Source organism: Mercenaria mercenaria, chromosome 15, assembly GCF_021730395.1.
Source record: "Mercenaria mercenaria strain notata chromosome 15, MADL_Memer_1, whole genome shotgun sequence".
NCBI classification, from domain to species: Eukaryota; Metazoa; Mollusca; class Bivalvia; order Venerida; family Veneridae; genus Mercenaria; species Mercenaria mercenaria.
Window position 1 is genome coordinate 69,509,177 of NC_069375.1, and position 22,981 is coordinate 69,532,157.

At 33.7% G+C, this 22,981-nt stretch overlaps 2 protein-coding genes across 4 annotated transcripts; both read left to right on the plus strand.

Annotated features, from left to right (window-relative positions):
* The first annotated feature begins 124 nt into the window (after window positions 1-124).
* On the plus strand, window positions 125-3,106 carry LOC123557722 (17-beta-hydroxysteroid dehydrogenase 14-like). The gene is made up of 4 exons (XM_053525581.1): window positions 125-225; window positions 946-1,013; window positions 1,924-2,026; window positions 2,760-3,106. Exons 1-4 carry the CDS (start codon window positions 166-168, stop codon window positions 2,892-2,894), a joined length of 366 nt encoding a protein of 121 aa, XP_053381556.1. The 5' UTR covers window positions 125-165; the 3' UTR covers window positions 2,895-3,106.
* A 6,215-nt stretch (window positions 3,107-9,321) lies between these two features.
* Window positions 9,322-17,179, plus strand: LOC128549158 (17-beta-hydroxysteroid dehydrogenase 14-like). Of its 3 annotated transcripts, none has more exons than XM_053525578.1 (10): window positions 9,322-9,476; window positions 11,510-11,653; window positions 12,242-12,280; window positions 12,609-12,685; window positions 13,348-13,414; window positions 14,441-14,532; window positions 14,931-15,035; window positions 15,218-15,285; window positions 15,815-15,911; window positions 16,734-17,179. In XM_053525578.1, the coding sequence occupies exons 2-10, from the start codon at window positions 11,566-11,568 to the stop codon at window positions 16,878-16,880; spliced, it is 780 nt and encodes a 259-aa protein (XP_053381553.1). In that variant the 5' UTR covers window positions 9,322-9,476; window positions 11,510-11,565; the 3' UTR covers window positions 16,881-17,179. The 3 variants fall into 3 exon arrangements, with proteins under 3 accessions (XP_053381553.1, XP_053381555.1, XP_053381554.1); XM_053525579.1 differs by having other exon boundaries at window positions 9,326-9,476; window positions 11,538-11,653; XM_053525580.1 differs by lacking the exon at window positions 15,815-15,911 and having other exon boundaries at window positions 16,734-16,876.
* The last annotated feature ends 5,802 nt before the right edge of the window (window positions 17,180-22,981 follow it).

Genomic DNA, 22,981 nt, shown 5'->3' on the forward strand with positions numbered 1-22,981 from the left:
TAGAAGCAAAAACTCATAGTTTAATGTTCATTATAGACCAAACTTCAATATTAAAGAAAGATCAGTTTTAGCTATAAACAGGAGGTCATATTTATATTTAAAGTCTATATTTCTGTTTAGTATGCGCTTCCTTACCTGCGGAAAAGTAAAGGAAGTATTGTTAACATGACGAGTACAGCTGCTCGCATTGGCGCCAGTTTGTCTACGACTTACTGTGCAACTAAAGTAAGTTTTCTGTTAACATGTCATTAGAGTTATTATTGTCAGCAACATAAAACTCGAACGATTTGTAGTTCACACAAAGACTACTTCGTACTTTTATATGTTTATAGATTGAATAAAAGTATGGAAGCCAAAAGAAGGATATAGTGATCGTGCCTGTATTTTTATCGAAACGTACGCCAAATATGCAAGCAGTTTTCTGCGTCATGACGATATTGTATATTTATATCTGTTGTATTTAACAATTGGGTGGCTAACGCCGCTTACTTCGAATAATTTGCCACTCATATAAGGGTTCGAAACCATGCTTCGTGTGTAGAATTAATTATGTTGGTAAACCATACAATTGGTTTTCCGGGTATTAGGGGTGTCTAGTTCTTTAAAGATGTCCGCCTAGGCCGTGAACAAGGCCCGGAGTGACACCTGAGAGCTTTTTTTACCACTTAAAGCTGAAAAGGTTGCCATGTAACCTAAATGGTGTATGTGCAAGTCTAAATTCGACATAATCAAAAAAGAAATATTATAGATAGCATACTTGGAAAGATTTAGATATTAAATCAGCTTTTTAGAATCCCGTATAGAACAACTTTACTGGATTGGCTTACACTAAGGACGAACTCATGTCACAATATGATACATGGTACTATATTAATGATTTACCCTTTAATGGTACAAGTAACCAGATCTATATTTTGTAATACACGTGTATCATACCTTTTGTAGGGCGGTTGTCTGTCACTTACAAAAGCCCTTGCCATTGACGAAGCAAAACACGGTGTAAGAGTTAATTCGTAGGAGAAATTGTTTATAGAAATATTTACTGATACCACTGTTTACTTAGCAGTGTGCTATATTTTAAAGTCGCACCAAAATATTTTTGCGCTGCAGGAGTTTGATTACCATAGATTCGTCAACCACTTTTTTTTAACAATTTCATTCCTTACAATCGGTTTATGTCAAAGCAAGAACAGCAATGAACACACTATACTCAATTTGACTTAAGCTGAATCATTTCATAACAAATCTGAAATCATGGAAAAATATTTCAAAACAATTCTCGTCCTTCTGAATTTTCAATTAAATTGGTAGATGTATTTTTACGTATATTTTCCCTGAACTTGAAAAACCGTATTCTCAATGACATGTATGGATTTCCACTAATTAAAAAAAATTCTCATAGATCTATCAGTTTTGTAGATAGGTCTCCACTGCACAGAACACAAACTTCAACAAAAAAATCTAAAATGCTGGTATTTTTAAACTGTTAGATTTATAAGTATTAACCCAGTCGGTTCAATCACTTCCCTCGGGTTTCTCTAAGTCATATTTGTGCAATCAAAAGTTAATCTTTTGGCTGTTGACATTGTTATTTTAAATAAACTACAGTTTTTTTTTTATTTTATTCAAATACTGTTTCATTTCTCAAAAGAATGAAAGTAAATTGTATATGTCACTTTCAAATGTATGGACACATATGTGGAAATACGGCAACACATTTGGCGAACAAGACACATCAAGTAACATTGTAAGTCGAATATTGGCGATCTTGAAGTAAAGGACCCCGAGGTACCGATTTTCACAATCATGTAATTAAAGCTGCATTCTTGTAACAGCCGATGGATATCTATGATGTATTTTCCACTTTCGTGGCTTCCAATTATTATTTTAAAGTGTTTGTATTACAATATATTTTATTTTCAGGATTTCCCCTGCTTGCATAGATGCACCATTAATGCGTAGGGTTGAACAAGTAGGAGGACAAGAAATCAGTGAAGACAGAATGAAATGCTTGGGCTCTTTGCACGTAACTATAAAGTTCTTAACTAATTAGCCAGTGTAATGTATGTGATTGGCCGATTGCAATTTTGTAGACGTAGGGAATGTAGGAAGGGGCAACTATGAGAGATGGGTGGAGCAGAAATCAGTTGGTAGCATGTTATTTGCTTTCTAGTTGAAACCATTAGAACATGATTTAGATTTCAGTTAAAATTAAGTTTATGAACTTTCCTTTTCTTTAACATTTATTCATGTCAATACTCGGACTCTTGGACGCTTTGTCACCTTTACCTGTATAATGTAACAGTTAGCAATAACTAGCAAATCCGGTGAACAAATTGTGTTTTATGTCATGGGCTGTTGTAATGCATATATTACAATATCGTCACTTTATGGCACGTAGAATCGTATATGAGGCGTCGAGTGGTTAAGGTCGCTGAGTACAAATTACATAAGCCCCGCCGCTGTGGGTTTGAAATATGCTTTGGGTGTAGGATTTTTTTCATTTGAGGAAGCTATCCAGTTGGCGTATGGAAGGTCAGATTTTCTACGCAGGAGCCTTCCCGCGCCTGAAACAATGCACGAAGGGGCACATGGGGTCTTCCTATACCACCAAATGCTCAAATATTGCCATATGACATTAAAGGATAAAATGCAACAAAATAAATAAGACAAATGAGAAATATACTAACGTTTCCAGATGTAGGATTTTGGAGAATAGGATTTTCTTATAAAATAATTCAATCTCTTTTGTTCTGTAGACATTGAACAGAATCGGTCAGCCAAGGGAAATAGCAAAGGCCTGTTTGTTTCTGGCTGTAGATGCCACGTTTACTACAGGCAAGGAGCTGATGTGCACCGGCGGGAGTGAAATAGGATATGGAGTTAAACAGTGATTTCAGTGTGAAATGAGAACTCCAAGTTTCGTTGTATCATTAGTTATCATTATATCAGCTACATGATAAACATTTTGTTAATATATAAACTTCAAAGCGGACGTAGATGTACACATTTTATTACATATACAGATAAATATACACATCTTCAAAACAAATGTTGAAATATCCATATTTTGTTTTCTTCATAAACCTTGTGATGTTAAGACAGCAAAACAGCTTGCGTGTAAAGTGTAGTAAAACCTTGGTAAAACCTACAAAAGGGCATGACATAAAAATAAAATGTATTTGATTTTAATGAGAGAACAAACTAACTCACTCATGAACACCAGGTCACTTGTAGAATATATCATATAATGGATTAATACAAATAGATCCGAAGTAGCAATAACTTAATATTCATACGTCTGCTTTATGTATAGAAAAAAACTTTGATGTCAAATGCTATAAAAGAACTGCTGAATAGAAAGATACAAGTTCTTTGTTTTCACTTTAAGTATTGGATTATTTTTTTTTTCAAACTTGTTATATGCATACGAATGAATGCGCCACAATCTGTGGAAAGAACTAATTGTTAAGCATTTTGGGGCAAGTCTAATTTAAAGTCAGGAAGAAGAATGAAGAAACCATTCTGATACTGTCTTCAAATTTAGTCTCGTCTACAAATTTGATTGGAGCCTCAACTGTAACCTAATATTTTTTATTCAGCAATCTACTTTACATGTAATTCTTATGTATAAAACAATTCAACAAAGGAGAAATGTAAAATTTGACGCTATAGTTAAAAATATATACGACAATGCAATGTCATAAAAAAGTTATAAAAGTTATAAAAAAGCACGGCATCACGTTCTCATGAAATACTCGTTTAAATTAATGATTTTGTCTATGTATTATTTGAAATTGTACTGTTAAAGGGACTAAGTTTTCATCCACATTTTCATATTTCAGTGTTATATATATATTCTATATATATATACATTCTATACAAAATTTTGGAAATTAACATGTTGAAAATATTCTTCCAACCTATGGGCAAGTAGCTTTAAAAGACACAGTTATCTGGTAAAAGGGTTATCTCGTTCAATATATAAATGTCATACATTGTCATGGCTAATCTGAGTATTACTAAACTACCGCAAGATTAAATATCCCATTAAAATCGCTTTACTGATAAGAGACATGGTTACAGAATACATAGCGTTAGTAACAATCAATGAAGACACTTGTTTGAGAGTTTATGTATATATGTATGCTGTAATACAGGATAGTTTATCAGGGAAACTGTTTTCATCAGAGGAAGGACTATCATGTATTAACTGATACGGCTATCTTTAAGGATATTTGAAGTTTTCTTATTGTAAACTTTACCATATATTTCAGTGTTACATTTCCATCATTGATTGTAATATATTTTTCAGTACTGAATAAAGAAAAGTGTTGAAAAAGGAATCATAATTCATGCATTTAGTAGTACCTAGGGTGCAATTTATATGGATTGTGAACTGTCTCATTTATTCTACACATGATTGTATTAAAGAAAAAAAACATACTAGGGATTATGGAAAAAGGCTTTTACGAGAAGCAGCTGGTTTTTTTCGGACATGTCTTTACTTTATGAGGGGAATATACGCCATAAAACATATAGCTAAAATTCAGAACAGAAAGAGACATAGAAAAAATAAAGCTGGACTGCATAATGAACGAAGCCAAAAATGACAAAAAGGAACAAGAATGTGATAAAATATATGGAGCCATTGAATTAAAATTGAGTGAGACGCAAATTTCATTGTCATTTGGAAAACTGGTCTTGGAATAAATGGAAAACAATCTTGAATTACTTTTGAAAGACGTTTACGAAAAGGAGTGTGTAATCAGAGCAGGAAACGATGAAGTAAATTTCATACAGACTGGGATAGAATTTCTTGTGCAGCAAATAGTTGATCTGGTACTAGAAGATTTCTCTATCAATAAAGAAATTGTGGAAGCTTTTCAGGAAAACTCTCAAGAATATTTGGAGGAAGTCTATTTCCCAATAAAGGGTGGTCTAAAGCTACAACAGTCTGTAAATGTAAAATTGTCAAGTAGTGCTTTCATTAAAGTTGGAAGCTTTTATGAAGGAACCAAAAATTGTTTTCCAAATGAGTTTGATTTTATCTTCCTAATTTTAAGTTTTCAACGGGAAACCAAACTTATACATGACATAAACATTGAGGAAATTGTAGACAGAACTACCATTTCAAAAACAATTGTTAAGAAAGATACCTTAAGGTATACCTCTCCGCTCGAGAAATTAAATGGACATAGAAAACTTTATTTTGACAAGTTGTTAAAGAAACATGGTCCAGCATTTATGCTACAGTTCGTTTATAGCAATGGCAGAGAAGAAGACAGACATATCTATGTTGATCTTGTTCCAGCTTGCAAAATGATTGTTGGTGATAAAAATAAACAGTTCTATGTTTGCTATGTCAACGAATATGCCAAACCTGAATCCTTCCGTGAAAAAGTCCTGTCTGCAACACACTGTTTACGTGTTTCTACAGACTTTTCTTTTACCGAGACTGAAATGCATTTTATGAGAGATGTGTTATCAAAGAAACACGCGAAGGTGTATAGGATCTTGAAGTATCTTATAAATGGAAACAAAGATAATGAACTATTAGATCAATTCTTTACAGAGATTTGGATGTTTAGAGGCTACTCATCATACCAGATAAAAACAATGATGATTTATCACCATGATGAGTGTACAAACAGTAACACAAGAGAAATGGGACATTGTGTCATACAAATACTTAACAAAATGTCTAAATATAACACTATTAAAGAGTTTCCATCTTTTTCAAATTATAATTTTCTATTTTACAGATCACAACTAGGTCTGTTACCTTATCTGAAATCTATGACTCAGAAATTATCATCGATACAAATTTCAGAATATGATTACAATTATGAAAGGGTAAAAGTAAAGCCTATGTCAAGACACTTTCAAGATCGTGTCTGTAGATACAAGATAGTTTTCCTTGTATTATGTGTATTTGTATTGTTTGTTTTGGTTACTATTACTAGAATCTGCATATGTGCAACTTTTGGTCCACTGGGTCCCTTTCATTGGATAACAATAGGAACTGGGTTTATAATTTCGCTTGTTTTTTGAGTACATGGTGAGACGCCTTTTGGAAATACCCTACAACATGAAGAATAGGTTTGTAAGAGAACGGTTTAGAAGGAATTCTTAACAAAAGGGGGTTATGCAAGTTTTCAATTTGTCTATCAAGTCACAAAATGATGCTTGACACCAGAACGTTGGAAGTTAATAATAATGTATGAACAAACACTATACGTGTTGTTGTTGGTTTTTTCCTGTTTATTTTTTCTTGTTATAAAAACATTTTTCTATAAAAGTCTTAAGTTTACATATTTTTTATAGTACTACATGGTGTTAAAGTGTTACTTTTTAAACATGAAGATTTGTCTTGATCTAACTTTAAGAAGGTGGTAAACTGATATGCAGTATATATGACTAGATATAAAATAAAGCATAGCACTGGACACTGTTTTGTTTGCTTACGTTTATCATTTTGACCAGTTTATCTTAATATATGATAACAGTGTGAGATTTTGATGTGCAGATAGTATTAACTTTTCTTTTCATTCGGTATCCTTATGTTATGTAACTAGTATTTGGATTTAGAACATTGCAATATTTGCACAAGATGAGTCGTACAAGTTCGAAACATTCTTAGAACTATAATTAGAAATCGTTTTCAAACAAGCAAACATTCAGTGATAGGGAAACGGAAATTTCAAATCAGATACGCGTATGCGTACATACAGAAAACCCCTAAACTTGGTTATAAGTATCTGATTAGAAACGGATTATAAAACGTTTCAAGCGTAAAGCAAAGGTTATATTATGGATGTATTGCGACGCTACTTACCCCAGACTACATTTTGAGTGTACTGTTGTTAGACCGGTGTTTTATGACAAAACATATTTTGAAGAAGTGAATTATTAAGACGTTGTCTATATTATATAAATATTGCATTTCTGAGAGGGTGATATGAAATATGTTCACCGCGAGATATATGAATATTGACCGAGGCGCCAGCCGAGGTCTATATTCATATTTCGAGGGGTGAACATTTTTCATATCACCCTCTCAGGAATGCAATATTTATTTTATTATACCGAAAGCTTATAAGGGTCAAAGCATTACTGAAAAATCAACATAATAATTTATTTAACATTAAAAAGTAATTTCTAACCAAATAATGAAGACAAAATTAAAGAGTCTTTACTTGTTAGGACTCATAATTTGTGGCGGCTTTGCTGTAATAAGACTTTTTTGATAAATTTAGTCGAGGCATTTCCATATCGCTGACCCCTATATTTATTATAATATTTCAACATTGCGTAAAACTGTAGCATTCGAAAGACGGCGTTAACTTTCTTTTTTCTAAATGAAACATATAAGTGTGAGTACTCATTTTCTTAGTTAGATCATTTCCAAACTTATTGTTGAAGTTTCGATTTAATATTTCATCAAAAATTGTTTTTCGAAATATTTTGCACGTAGCATAAAAAAAGAAAATAATCAATGCGAAAGTATCAATCTCTCAACGGGTGATATGATACAATAATATCACATGCGCAGAAAAAACAAAATAACGCTTTTGCGCATGTGATATGAAATTATGGATCATATCACCTGCGCAGAAATGGAAAATAACGATTTTGCGCATGTGATATAAAATCACTGGGGAATATGATATATTATTCAAGTTAAACTAATGGGAAATTTGCATTGGACATTTATGTGAGGTATAATAATATATAAATATTGCATTCCTGAGAGGGTGATATAAAAAATGTTCACCGCGAGATGTATGAATATTGACCGAGGCGCCAGCCGAGGTCTATATTCATATTTCGAGGGGTGAACATTTTTCATATCACCCTCTCAGGAATGCAATATTTATTTTATTATACCGAAAGCATATAAGGGTCAAAGCATTTACTGGAAAATCAACATAATACTTTATTTAACATTAAAAAGTAATTACTAACCAAATAATGAAGACAGAATTAGAGTCTTTATTTGTTAGCACTCATAATTTGTGGCGACTTTGCTGTAATAAGACTTTTTTGATAGATTTAGCCGAGACGTTTACATATCGCTGACCCCTATATTCATTCTAATATTTCAACATTGCGTCAATCAGTAGCATTAAAAAAGACGGCGTTAACTTTCTTTTTTCTAAATGAAACATAAGTGTGAGCACTCATTTTCTTAGTTAGATCATTTCCAAACTTATTGTTGTAGTTTCGATTCAATATCTGATGAAAAATTGTAATCGAAATATTTTACACGTAGCATAAAAACGAAAATAATGCGGAAGTATCAATCTCTCGTCGGGTGATATGAAAAAATAATATCACATGCGCAGAAAAACAAAATAACGATGTTGCGCATGTAATATGAAATTATGGATCATATCACCTGCGCAGAAATTGAAAATAACGATTTTGCGCATGTGATATAAAATCACTGGGGAATATGATATATTATTCAAGTTAAACTAATGCGAAATTTGCATTGGACATTTATGTGAGGTATAATAAAGATAAATATGTCCATATAGATAAACATAATACTGGATGTTTTAAGTACAGCTGATACAGATGATATATAGTCACGTTTTAAAAACTGGACACAATTGTACAGATGGAAATGAATGGTGAAAAAGGGATGTCCCCTTCAAGAACTTAACTGAGATCACCAATTTTTGATACTATTCAAATTAAAATTAACTCTGCTTAACCCAAATACATGTACGATTCTGAAGCATAGAATGCATCCACTAAAAGCAAAATGATAGGTGATTTGATCTGTTCGTAGGAGGTAACGAAAAGTGCTTTACCCCTCACGTCCCCTAGCACCGACTGCAGCAGAATTCTATTACACAGATATTAAATGGACCCCACCCCTTCCCCAATGAATCCAAAGCGCGAAAAGGACCTGTTTCTTGATTTCATTTTAATTTCTCTATCGCATTAGCACAACGAGTCATGTGTCGGAGTGAGGAGTTGATCAAGCACTAAATGTGCCTAAAATCACTTAATCGGTATAATAAAAAATAATTAGATCTCTAAACTTGTCATTTCTCAATTCTTTATTGCAAGACATGTATAATTATTATCATAGAAATACAAAAGAATACAGTCATTTTGTGGTGCGTCTTTAACTGCTTAATAACGATATTAACTGAATAATATATTAGTTTGTGCAAAATACCATATTGTCATATCATTATTTCATTTTAGAGTCAATGTGGTTAACCTGTTTTAGTCTGCATTATTTTAGACGGGTTCTATTCTGCATCACTTGTTTTAAAATCTAAACTAGGTCAAACTGCATATACATATCTTAGATAAACATTAACCTGTAGTTTCAGTGCAGTATTAACTAAGATAACTTATCACAAGGACGTTCAATGTGTATTGCCTCTTACTACACGTTTAAATACAGTGATTACACAAAATAGTTCGGATAATATATAGCATCAGTAGCCGAGGTAAGTCTCTTTTTTAACCTGTGTTTGTGACATATACATGTTTGATTTCATTAAAGAGCTTACAAGCTTGCAGGGAATTAATTTAACCCATGTTAAGATGAGGGCATGTGTTTATATACACATATATATATTCGTATTATTGTCATTACCAATTCAAAATAGGTTTAAATGTAAGAAAGAAAAACACTAAAAATGAACGTCACATAATCAAATGTATAAATTTTAAAATCAAAAGATCCAGTTTTAAGAGTATCATATAGATAACAATTAAACTATTCTAACTTTATATTACACTTACTTTAAACTGACGTAAAACTTCGCTTTCTACATAGTTCAAAGACTGCACGTTACCACGCGTACATGTATCAGAGTAAATGCTATCCAAGAACGATAATAGCTTTGTTTTCTGTAAAATCTTAATATTCCTCGTTGACTACTTATGAATTTCTTGGTGCATCAATCCACAGAATTACACACCTGTGAATAAATGCAATGCCCATTCGTATTAAAATTGCTGTAAACTGGTGCTGTCGATTGGGAGGAGACCGAAGGTTGAGGTTACCAACATATCCCAAAGACTTGTAAAGACGTTAAAATAAAACTAAAATGTATTATCGCTTCTCTTGCATGAGAACGTGACAAGAAAACAAAGTGTACTGTTTACGTAGGTGATATATTCACGGTTCCGGTACAATATTTAATTCATGTGGGGAAGTTGGCAGATACTTGCGGAGTACGGGTTTGTACTGGTACAGAATCCAGGAACACTGGTTAGGTTAACTGCCTGTCGTTACATAACTGAAATACTGTTGAAAAACGGCGTTAAACCCAAAACAAACAAACAATATTTAATTACTTTTCTATTGTTTTTGGAAACAATCAACATGTTTTAAATATCCATAACCATGGCGTACCAATTTTTCAACTACTAACATCATGTATTCATGTTTTTAAAATGATAATTTTTATTTTTCATATTACAAGTTTTAATTAATTACAAACAATACTTTTACCATAATATTTACATATTAATTAAAATTCGGTAAGCAGGGACACAATTTCAGGAGTTATATTTTTTTATTTAAACGAATTGCATAATTTGATAGATTTCAACTTAAAACATGATACTTCTCAAGACCGTTGATAGATTCCTAAAAGTTAACAACCACACAAGTGGCACGCGATTCAGTAATTCACGGTTATCGATGACATTTTTCCTAATGTGCAATTTGAAGGAGAGTGAACATGGGATATAGGTGAGCCACCCATGTATTTACAGGAGGTCCATTGGCAGCGCAAGAATATATATGCATTTCAAAAACAAAAGAACATGTATTTTTTGCACGTAAATTATATTATATTATACATAGCGGGACTCGGTGAAAAAAGTTTGTAAAACACAAAAACGATCGTACAAGTAATATAAAAATGCATATCAAATCATACCAAAGAAGCACACTCCTAGCCATCCGCTTAAAAACTGTCTGTCATTGAGTCTTCCGCCTGTTTCAGGCAGACACAATAAAAACAGAAAACGTAATGCCAAAATACGAGTAAACTAAACAAACTGGAATTTAGAAAGGAGATCTGAAGTTATGGAGCCGGCATATCACAGGAACTGACAAAAAGACAAAAATTAAATAAAAAAAAAAGAATAATTGATCAAGATATAAAAGTTGTAAGCACTTCCATGGATCATGTATTTCGTATTGTGACCCTTAGACTGCAGGTACCAGTAGAGCTTACGATAGAAAATCTTTAAGCGACCTCTTGGACCACTTGACCGACCTTCCTCTAACATCGTCTGCAGCATCGTTGTCAGGCCTTCTCCCAATTTTTATTCAAATGGAGTCATTTGACACCATTTAGGAGCCGCTTGGTCTTCGTCAACTTGATCCTTAGCAATACTAGATCTTTCCCATTTTTCCCATGGATGAACTCTCCTCCTTTAGCAAAAAAATAAACAAACACTTAAACAACTTCGATTATGGAACTGTTTGATATCAATTTCTTTTCTTTTCTTTCCTTATCAGTTCAACCGTGGTGACTTGACCCTTTTAGGTACCAGTATCAATTTCACGATTCGGAAATGTCAAGCGGAGATCGATTTAAAGACAAGGTTGCCATTGTTACTGGTGGATGCTGTGGTATTGGTCGCGGATGTGCGGATGTTCTTGGTAACGTAATATTTTCCTGTTTTTCTATGTTTGTAACAAAGTCTCTAAAATTGTTTTATGCCCATATTTCATATTTAAAAGCAAGAACAATTTAATTTTGTACTACGACTAGAATTGACAGTTCGTTTTCAAAAAATGCTTGTTACCACATAACATTGTATTGCAGTTTTGATCTTTTGAAAACTGAAATAGAAATTGATGATGATTGTCTACATTTAATGCTGATGTCTGATGACAATATATCTCAGTGAAAGATGGGCGTAGACGCTTTAAATAATGGATAGCAAATGCGCTTTTGTAATAGCAATAAAACGTAATGCCGTAATTCTATATATGTAATAAGTAAGGCATTTAGTCTCATGTAACTTCTATTGCAGTTGCAATGTGCTTTTTACGATGAGTATCACGTTGAAAATGATGTTTTTTCATGATGTAGATATGCACATTAATATGTTTTCCTGTGCGACGTATTGGCATGAACAAGTTGTATCTGTATCCCCTTTAGTAAATACCAGTTGCTATTTTATTGACTTGGAAATGTTGTATTTAACAGCAAAATCAATATTCAAAATTGTAATCAAATTACAGCCGACCATGGTGGACAAGTAGTCGTCCTAGATGTAAATGGTATGTTCATTTTATAAGACTGATTTAATAAATTTGATGTTTTGCTTAACTATCGTTTTAAAACAAAGTTTATTATATTTTATAAGAAATTAGTTTCAGACAAATGACGGTAATGTTACATTTCGACAGCAACAATGATAAAGTTTGGACCAACAAAACTAATCCCATCTAGTCTTTGTAACACATAATTATTCAGCAGATACTTTGATACATTCGCTAATGTTCTTTCCAAAGTCATATTATCAAAAATACATTTGAAGTAAAAAATGCTGTATGTGACTCGAAGTTAATAATATTTGCGTTTTTACTTTTGGTCATTGTATTACAGATGAGGTCGGTACTAAATTAAACCATACAAATATGCATTATATACGCTGTGACATGACAAAAGAAGACGAAATAAAGGTAGTAAATTAACTCAACTCATAAATGAGATTAATAAGTAGCATATAAATTTATATAAATGGTGTGTAGTAATAATAATAATAGTTTTCAATATATTGATAGGATTTTCTTGGTTGAGTAGGAAAAGTCGCTGACTCATTTCACGTAAGGAAACCATACAGCTGACCTAAGTTCTACCCAGGTGTCCTCCCTTGCCATAAATAATACCTTGATGAGCAGTCAAAACCTTTAAACAAGACAATGATCAGTATCCTGATGAGTATTCTTTATGTCTATATTTTGTGCGCACCAAATTAAATTAGAAATCCCATTGGATGACTATGTATCCAAAAGAAAACGTCCAATGGGATATTTTGAAAAATAGAATGACACTATATTATCTGCAGGAACACGTGTATATTTAAAAACTGGCAAGGGAGATCAGTCGGACTGGCTGTCTACTCCTGAGCAACAACATGTTTTACTATCGGACAATTCAATTTAAACTCGGCTTAATATATTTATTCACAGTGTTTTTAAACTAAATGGAGAAGTATCATGGAAGGGTCAATATGTCAGTAATGTAACTAATAAATATGCCTTGTAGCTTTGACAAACCTTTTAGTGGCTTTAGAGCCTGCTGCAATTTTAAAGCATTAAAGCAAGCGGTGGATTCTTTTTAGAATGTCATTGAAGAAGTTGTCAGGAAATATGGAAAAATTGATTGCTTAGTAAATAATGTTGGAGGTCGTAAGTGTATCATTTTATCACTTCAATTTGGTATACATTTTATTACTACTTGTTTGAATACACTTTTGTTTGATAATACAACTGGAATAGAAATGTTTATGAAGTGAGCTATATTTTTACTGACAAACGTATTTATGTATATATATTTTTATTAAAATAATATATGAAAAAAATGGTCTTGTTTATTATATTGATTATATTATGTACCTAATAAAATTGTTTGTTTGTTTGTTTTGGGTTTAACGGCGTTTTTTTAACCGTATTTCAGTCATGTAACGGCAGGCAGTTAACCTAACCAGTGTTCCTGGATTCTGTACCAGTACAAACCTGTTCAAGTAACTGCCAACTTCCCCACTTGAATCAAAGGTGGAGGACTAATGATTTCAGAGACAATGTCGTTTATCAAATAATCATGAAGAACATACGCCCCACCCGAGGATAGAACTGAGGACCCCGCGATCCGTAGACCAACGCTCTACCTACCCGACTAAGCGGGCGGGCTAATAAAATTGGGTTATTTTAATCGTGCCTTTATCTGCAATGAAGTATTCGGCTTGAGTGAATTTTGCCAGGCTTGGACCCCACGAGGCATTTGCTCAGTGTGTGATCTGACCATACAAAACCCGCGAGAACCATATGCAGAATAAGGCACTGTTTGATTTACCCTTATATTATATACGTGTCATGTCAGCAAAAAATAATCATAAGTGTAGATAAATAAGAGTGAAAATCGTTTGAAACGGTGACATATTTAACGTTTGAAACCACAAGACGCAATTATTACGATATTTCAGACTGCAATACGTTAGTGAAATGCGTGATTATTTAAGACAGTAAATGTGTAGGTCTGTAATATAAAGTTACATTGTCTTGTTGTGCGGAATATTAAAGGCACGATTCCACATAAAGTTAAACTCCATGATGTTATCAAACAAAAACAAAACGCTGATTTTAGTATGATTAATTTGCATTTAACACAATGGAAATAAAGTCACGATATTATTTTAATGGTATTTTCATTTTCAGATCCAGGATATACGAACATCGATGAATTAAGTGTTCAAAGTTTCAAAGATCTTCTAAATTTGAACCTTGTCAGTTACTTCACAGCAAGCAAAGTGAGTATGCTTCTTTAACACATTTTTTGTGAAAACAATTGCAACGTTAATAAAGATTTAACAATTACTATCTCGAAAATAGTATACACAGGATAATGTTTTAACCGAGGGCGTCAAGGCTTAGAGTAGTTCCTCTGGAAATATTCTTTGTTAAGTTTGCCAAAACACGCTGTTATTTACATAATAATTATGGCATGCATGCTGATCTTTAAAATGACTAACGTATTTAAATGGCAAGAAATACCTAATTCCCACAGTAGAATATCATAACATAAAAAAAATTAAGTAACTTAGACATTGTGGTGGTTCATTAACGGATTCTATTACCGTACTCACGGAGGAACACCGCACAACATGTTATGCCTGAGCTTGCCTTAACCAATGTCATTACTTTACAGTACGCACTTCCGCACTTGCGCAAGACAAAGGGAAGTATTGTTAATATAACAAGTATAAGTGGACACGCTGGAACTGCAAACTCGCCATCTTACTGTGCAACAAAGGTAAGTCATTATACATGCATAAAATAACTTATTTCGAAGACTGTCTTTGGCCGGGCGATCAATGATAGTTATTTATATAATAGCATTTTCATGAATTAGATTGTAACAGGTGTTCTCAGATAATCCTTACTCACTGAAGTTCGTGTGTTGTGTGAATCAGAGCGTTTTCCTTTAATTTTTAGGGTGGTGGCATATCGTTAACAAAGGCTCTTGCGATTGACGAAGCTAAACATGGTGTCCGAGTCAATGCGTAAGTATTGTATAGACAGGAAATAATTCATTCTATGTATATGGTATAATGCCTGAAATATCTTTCTGCTATAACATTTTTGATAACAAATAATCTTTAATTGCTTTATATGCTTGCTGCATTACTCAAACGCTTTTAGAGGCATTATTTCACTCTAATTTTTGACTAGTAAAAAGTTTAAAACTCTCATTTGGTACTTTTGACATAGTATATTTAATAGCCGCACCTGCATCAACATAGCTTGCAACCAGCTGATCAGAAAAACCTGCATGCGCAGTCTGGTCAGGATCCATGCTGTTCGCTAACGGTTTCTCTAATTGCAATAGTCTTTGCAAGCGAACAGCAGGGATCCTGACCAGACTGCGCGGATGCGCAGGCTTTTCGGAATCCATGCTTGTTGCAAACGCACTACGTTTGTTTTCTTAAGGCGTGGCTCAAATGACAAATGCTGTACGGTGACTGTTCGTTTTTGCAAAAAGGAAATATTTCTAGCTTTCTTTGTTGCAATTCTTTATTTTCGAATTTTTAGAATATCTCCGAGCGCGGTAAATACACCACTGTATCGCAGAGTTATCGCCGAAAGTGGAGACGCGGAGGAAACAAATAAAGTAGTAGCTTCATTCACTGTGAGTTTTGACAGTCAGTAAAACTTCTGTAAATGACTTCTTCGAAGTACAAAGTTGAATTCTCTTCTACGTCCCATATGGTTCTAGAACAACTAGAGTATGAAAATATTAAGACATTGGAATAATTATTAGAGGTGACTCATGCGGTCTGAACACTATCGCAGTGGTTCCATATAAAAACTTTGATTCCATACATCATGTTTCTGTTTCTATGTAAATGAGATATGAAACTAACTTTTCAGTTACGATTGTTGCAATATAGCTAGTATCCCGTAGGTGCACCTAAAACCAAAATCAACAAATTAACTTTATCACCTGTAACTTAAAATTCGTTGTAAATATCTCCTCTATACAGAAAAGTGGCTAAAACGAAGACAATAGCCGAGACTTTTTATTTATAACGATGCTGATACTATATATTATATAGGACAAACAAATACAAATGTATATAACAACATGGTGCAATGGTACAGTATAAATAGCCACGTCCTAAGTACAAAATCACTTCAAATAGAACAAGCATATGTGTGGATGTACACATAGATAGACAATATAAAACATAGTGACAACGAGGATCAAACAAAGGAACATAGACACGATATTAACTTAGAACAAGGTATGAAAAACATACTGCTAAGAAGTTCATATCTAGTACTTGTGTGGGCAGAATCGTCATCTGTTATCTCCGCCATTTTCCGAAATTTGAATGACAATGTAAAAAAGTTGTCCCCGCCAGACAAATCTCTATTACGTGAAATTGTAAAAAGGAAAGAAATTTTAAGCCACATAAATATTTCAAATCTGCATTTTATTTATTTTCAGCTGCTAAATCGAGTATCAGAACCAAGAGAGATGGGCATGGCATGTCTTTTCTTGGCTGTGGATGCCACTTTCACGACCGGGGAGGAGCTTATGTGTACTGGTGGATCGGAGATAGGATATGGTGTCAAAGGCCTTATAAAAGTCTAAAAATAGCTGATAAAACGTTATCGTTAGAAATAACATCATATGTATTAGTGGAACGATTTATCAAAAGAATATTTGTCTATAGTTAGTATACAAATGATGTAATAAGAAAATAAATTCGTAAACGTTAGATAGATTCTATAAAATTTATAAGTGAAAGATGAAACAATAATGCAATATCTTTGGAAAAAAAGTAAATTTATTGTGAAAGTTAGTTAAAAGTTTAAATCGTTAGTTTATTATTATGAAAATGTACGTTTTTAACGAACTGGAATTTTATTAAATAAACAAAGAGAAATACATCCATGTTATTGTTTTAGCCTTTCCTACGAAAATGTTAAGCGTTCAAACTTTCAGACTAAATATAGTGTGGCGAGATGCCTCTATCAGGATGTTTGATATAATTTAGTTACCGCATACCTTATGATTCGTACCTAGAATAGTTAGACCCAATCATATTCGCACCAACCGATGAGCCGTTGTAATTCAATATTTTAGATGACAGACTAAATGAAATAAACACTAATCTTTCAAGAATTCCTAGAAAAGAAAGTTCTATCTACTGACACGTTAATTACGATAGTTTTAGGCTCTACTTACGGAAAATACACAAATTAAAGACAAAATACGCACTTCCATGATCATTGTACTAAGGAGCATGATTTTGTCATAATCATTGAGCGCTCATTAATTACAGTTGGATAAAAGCTTATAAATACCGGGACAACGCCACGGAGAGATCAGAACCTGCCTGGCTACCGAGGAGTCAACAACGTCAAAGTAAATATATTATATGAATCTGCCAAGCTGCCGAGCGATACTAAATAAGAAATAATTACCATATACTATTGGGTTCTTGACCTCCTGTCATAGTCTGAGTTCTTACTCAAAACATTGCGTTTCGTTTAAGGGCCACGACGACAGGAACTGGGCATCTAGTAGTATTTTGGTAAAATCTTAATGTATGATATTCACCTCAGGCATTGTTTGTTGTGAATCTCCATACTACAAGATCCCATCCACTAATTTTGAGTGCTCATCATCAGTTAAATTGAGATAGATTGATTAGCATTAATTATTTTATATTTCACCAATCATTTTAAGAATCATTTGTTTTCCAATCATTCGGCAAGGAAGCCCATAGGAAAATTATATTATATTTAATATACTGAGCTAGACCGTGCACGCTACAAAATTTGGCGCCCAACGTGGGACATATTCATAGCTTCATAAAGGCTATCTTATCCACGCTAAAAGATGGCTGAGCACACGTTTGGGTTGCCTCATCACGACGAAACCATGGTTGAAGAGGTTGAGAGGTTGAGGAGACAAAATAGGATTTTGATACTTGAACGAGAGATTTCAAAGTTACAACAAGAAATAGATAAGTCCTTGAGTGATATTGGAACCTCAACCCCAATACAGAGTGATAAAAAGTATGTCTTTGAAATGATACCACCAGGCAGACCTGATGAAGGGTTATCTACGAAACATAAAGGACCTTTGAAGCCTAGACGTCTGTTACCAGAAACACCTAAATCAAGAGATAAAGGAGAGTCATTAAAACCAGATAGATTTGTGACGGAGCGCATAAAAAAGGTTGACCATCCACCAAAAATTGAGGATAAGCAAACTTTAGATTCAAGTGATGATACAAAAATATCAAGCTCCAGTAAGACGACTTTGGTGAAGCCAGCCACATACGACGGGACAAGTGCATGGACAGATTATAAGGCACACTTTGATGCCTGTGCTACTTTAAATGGCTGGGATGATAACAAGAAAGGCTTGTATCTATCCGTATCACTACGAGGACAAGCCCAGGGAGTTTTTGGCAACCTTAATTCAAAGACTATGGATTATCATGAATTAATAAGAGCTTTAGAAGATAGGTTTTCACCGAGAAATCAAACCGAGTTATATAGGGTTCAGTTGAGAGACAGACAACAGAAAGCTACAGAGTCAATGGCCGAACTGGGACAGGATATCCGACGTCTAGCTAACTTGGCATATCCTAATGCCCCAGCCGACGTTCGGGAGACCCTGGCTAAGGAACAATTCATCGACGCCCTTGTGAGTTCAGAAATGCGTCTCAAAATTAAGCAGGCCAGGCCTACGGATCTAAACGATGCCGTCAGACATGCAGTGGAGTTGGAGGCCTTCTATCGAGCAGAAAAGAAAGAAGAGGGAATCTTTAGAAGCGCAGTAAATGAGGGACAGTCAAAAGAAATTGAAGATCTTAAACACGTAGTTTTGAATCTTAAACATAGCGTAGATAGTTTGAAACGCCAAGGACAATACAATAAGACTAAAGATAGATCCATGAATAGACTATACAGTTATGATAGACGACGAGTACAACAAGATAAATACAGACAAACACCTTATCATCGAGCAAATGAAGATAGATCGAAAAGACGATACCATCATTCAAATTCGGGTGTTACAAACTCTCCTCCCAAGTATAGAAAACGAGAGTTCCATTATAATTTTAAATCAGGCAGCTTAGAATTGAGATCGGTGGCAGGCAAAAATAGAGATGACGGCAGATTTAATAAACAGAGCGTGCGAAAATCAGGTTTATATGTCACAGCAAGTATTGACAGGAAGCCAGTAGATTGTTTGATAGATACGGGAGCTACTTTGACTCTCATATCCGACAAATTGTGGAGCTCAATTGAGCATAATCACACTTTGAAAGAATTTGACTTCCAAGTTTCATCAACGAGTGGACATTATTTGAAAGTCAAAGGACAAACAGAGCTGTCAATTTTATTTGGTAACAACAGATATTGCCGTACTACTGTCATAGTTGCAGAGATTGACATGGACGTGGTACTGGGCCTTGATTTTATGCGGATGTATGATGTAAGCATAGACATTGTACAAAATACCATCCAAATCCGTGGACAAACTTTCGACTTGTTCTGTACAGGAAGAATAGGTTGTTACCAAGTTGGTCAGCCAGGACAAGCTGATGAACCGAATAAAAGACGGACACGCCGTAGGAAAAGAAAGGTTCATACAGACAGCGACAGTAAAGTCCAAAACGTAGACTCCTTACAAAATACAGATGTTTGCAAAGATATTAGCATGGCGGGCAAGACGAAGAAACGTCAACTTTTGCCAATATGCCCAGTGTGCAGGACACATATACCAGAAGGTATAAGGTTTGAAAACCATATTGCCGAGTGTTCAAAGAAGAAAGATTTAGAAAGGACATGTAACATATGTAATAAAGTTATGTTAAAACTTGCATACTTGAAAAAGCATATGAAAATGCAACATAGTAAAACTATTTATGAACCTTATTCATCAAGTATCAAATTTTACGTTGACGATAATGGCTAGATCTCAGTGGAAGTGCTGATGAACATGTGATTCTGATTATCATCTTTGAAATATGATGACAGTCTGAGATTTAGAAAAACTGACTTTCAATATGCTATGTGATTGATAACAACTTAAGATTAAAGGAAAGATATTGTCTTATGTATGCATTGTTTCAGAGAGAAACATTTAAACAATGCCTCGATATACTCTGCATTTTTCAGTTTGTCGTAATTTATGAATACGAAGTTATGTTTCTAAATGTCATGCGGGGCGCATGAACTCGGAGGAGAGGGTAATGTGGCGAGATGCCTCTATCAGGATGTTTGATATAATTTAGTTACCGCATACCTTATGATTCGTACCTAGAATAGTTAGACCCAATCATATTCGCACCAACCGATGAGCCGTTGTAATTCAATATTTTAGATGACAGACTAAATGAAATAAGCACTAATCTTTCAAGAATTCCTAGAAAAGAAAGTTCTATCTACTGACACGTTAATTACGATAGTTTTAGGCTCTACTTACGGAAAATACACAAATTAAAGACAAAATACGCACTTCCATGATCATTGTACTAAGGAGCATGATTTTGTCATAATCGCTCATTAATTACAGTTGGATAAAAGCTTATAAATACCGGGACAACGCCACGGAGAGATCAGAACCTGCCTGGCTACCGAGGAGTCAACAACGTCAAAGTAAATATATTATATGAATCTGCCAAGCTGCCGAGCGATACTAAATAAGAAATAATTACCATATACTATTGGGTTCTTGACCTCCTGTCATAGTCTGAGTTCTTACTCAAAACATTGCGTTTCGTTTAAGGGCCACGACGACAGGAACTGGGCATCTAGTAGTATTTTGGTAAAATCTTAATGTATGATATTCACCTCAGGCATTGTTTGTTGTGAATCTCCATACTACAAGATCCCATCCACTAATTTTGAGTGCTCATCATCAGTTAAATTGAGATAGATTGATTAGCATTAATTATTTTATATTTCACCAATCATTTTAAGAAACATTTGTTTTCCAATCATTCGGCAAGGAAGCCCATAGGAAAATTATATTATATTTAATATACTGAGCTAGACCGTGCACGCTACAATAGAAAGCAATAACTTTATAACCTATTAAGACTTATACGGGTATGGGAAATTATTTCTGTAGACAGTCTGAGAGCCATGCAAAGTGGCATTTACATGTAGACACAATTACTTAGCAACTGTAGTGATACGATAAACAACTTCGTTAAAAATATTTTTGCAGTAACGAACAACTACATGTATTTAACATCAAACGAAAAATAACAAATATGACTACAATTACATGTACAATTTTCAAAGACACGACAACGGTTATAATAATAACATTAAAAATTATGAATCATTTTAGAAAACAAATAAATACATAATATGCCATTCAACAGTTACACGCCAAATTAAAACTGACTTGCTTGCGTGTTTCAATTTTATTCGTAATACTATGTCTTTAACGAAAACCTTTCTTTTTTTGAAAAATTGATGTTCTATTGACAGACGTGTTACTCTGTAATAATATTTTTACAGTATTTTGGTAAAGACATATTACAATTCTCTGGGACATAAATGTTTTATAAAAGTTTGAATTGCGTGTAAATCTATGAGAAAATTGATTTGCCTATTTTGCGTTATGTGGCTCTGGCTCTGGCTCTGTCCGCGTTTGATGTACTCAATGCAACAAAGAGTCTACCATTACTATTTTGATATTTAATTTAGCCAGTAACTGTAACTATTCAAAATAATAACACAATATAACAAAACTGATAACATACAGATTTCTTTTTTTTTTCAAGTGTCATATCAAAACTTTCACAGACATCAAATAAACTAATGCACGTGAAAATATCTAAAAAAAAATATCAATATAGTAAAACAAATTTGTCACATACCTTGAGATAGTAAATACAAAAGAAAAAATGATCAAGTGTAAGAAAGTGACAAAAAACTGTCATATGAAAATAGAGTAATAAGCCTTACATAGCCACATATCGAGCTAAAACAACAGTGAAGAATTTATAGTCCGTATGCATTTCTTAAGGACTGCGTTGACTTCAATGACGTAGCATTTCGGAATCCAAAGAAAAACCGAATGATTGGTCACTTGGAAGCAACACTAGAATGTTTGTTGCTGTAACACGCTTGGAGCAGGCTCGAACTTTCTCATAAGCACGGAAAAATGAGGTCACCCACTTGAAAACAGGCTCAATAAAATTCGTGCCAAACGGATACTTTTTAACCGAGAACCATTCCTTTAATATAATTTTAAAGTAGTAACTTACAAATAATCTTGTTTGACAGAAGAAACGATTAAGAATTTAGTCAAAACTGTAGTTAAACTGTTCTTTTCTGTTGTTTACAAAATCTGTAAACTCTGCAAAAACCTATATCATAGAATAAATTAAAAAAAAACGAACGAATTTAGATATTTCACTATATCTTAATATAGAGTATGAGTTTACGCACTCATTCCAAATATGCATGTTGTATTGACCTCATTTACTGTCTATAACCCGACTTTAGCCGACATTTTGCCAGAAATGGTGAACTCATCAGAAACTCCCGTCCATTGTGCAAAAGGAATCTCCTGATTTAGGTCCTCGAACAAAATGGTCTATGTTTACGTATTACACAGAAGATATCAAAAACGTGTAATTATAATACTGCAGAATGAATTTCTTGAACGTGTTGAATAAAATGATGAGACTGGAGTTTCAGAGTTTCAGA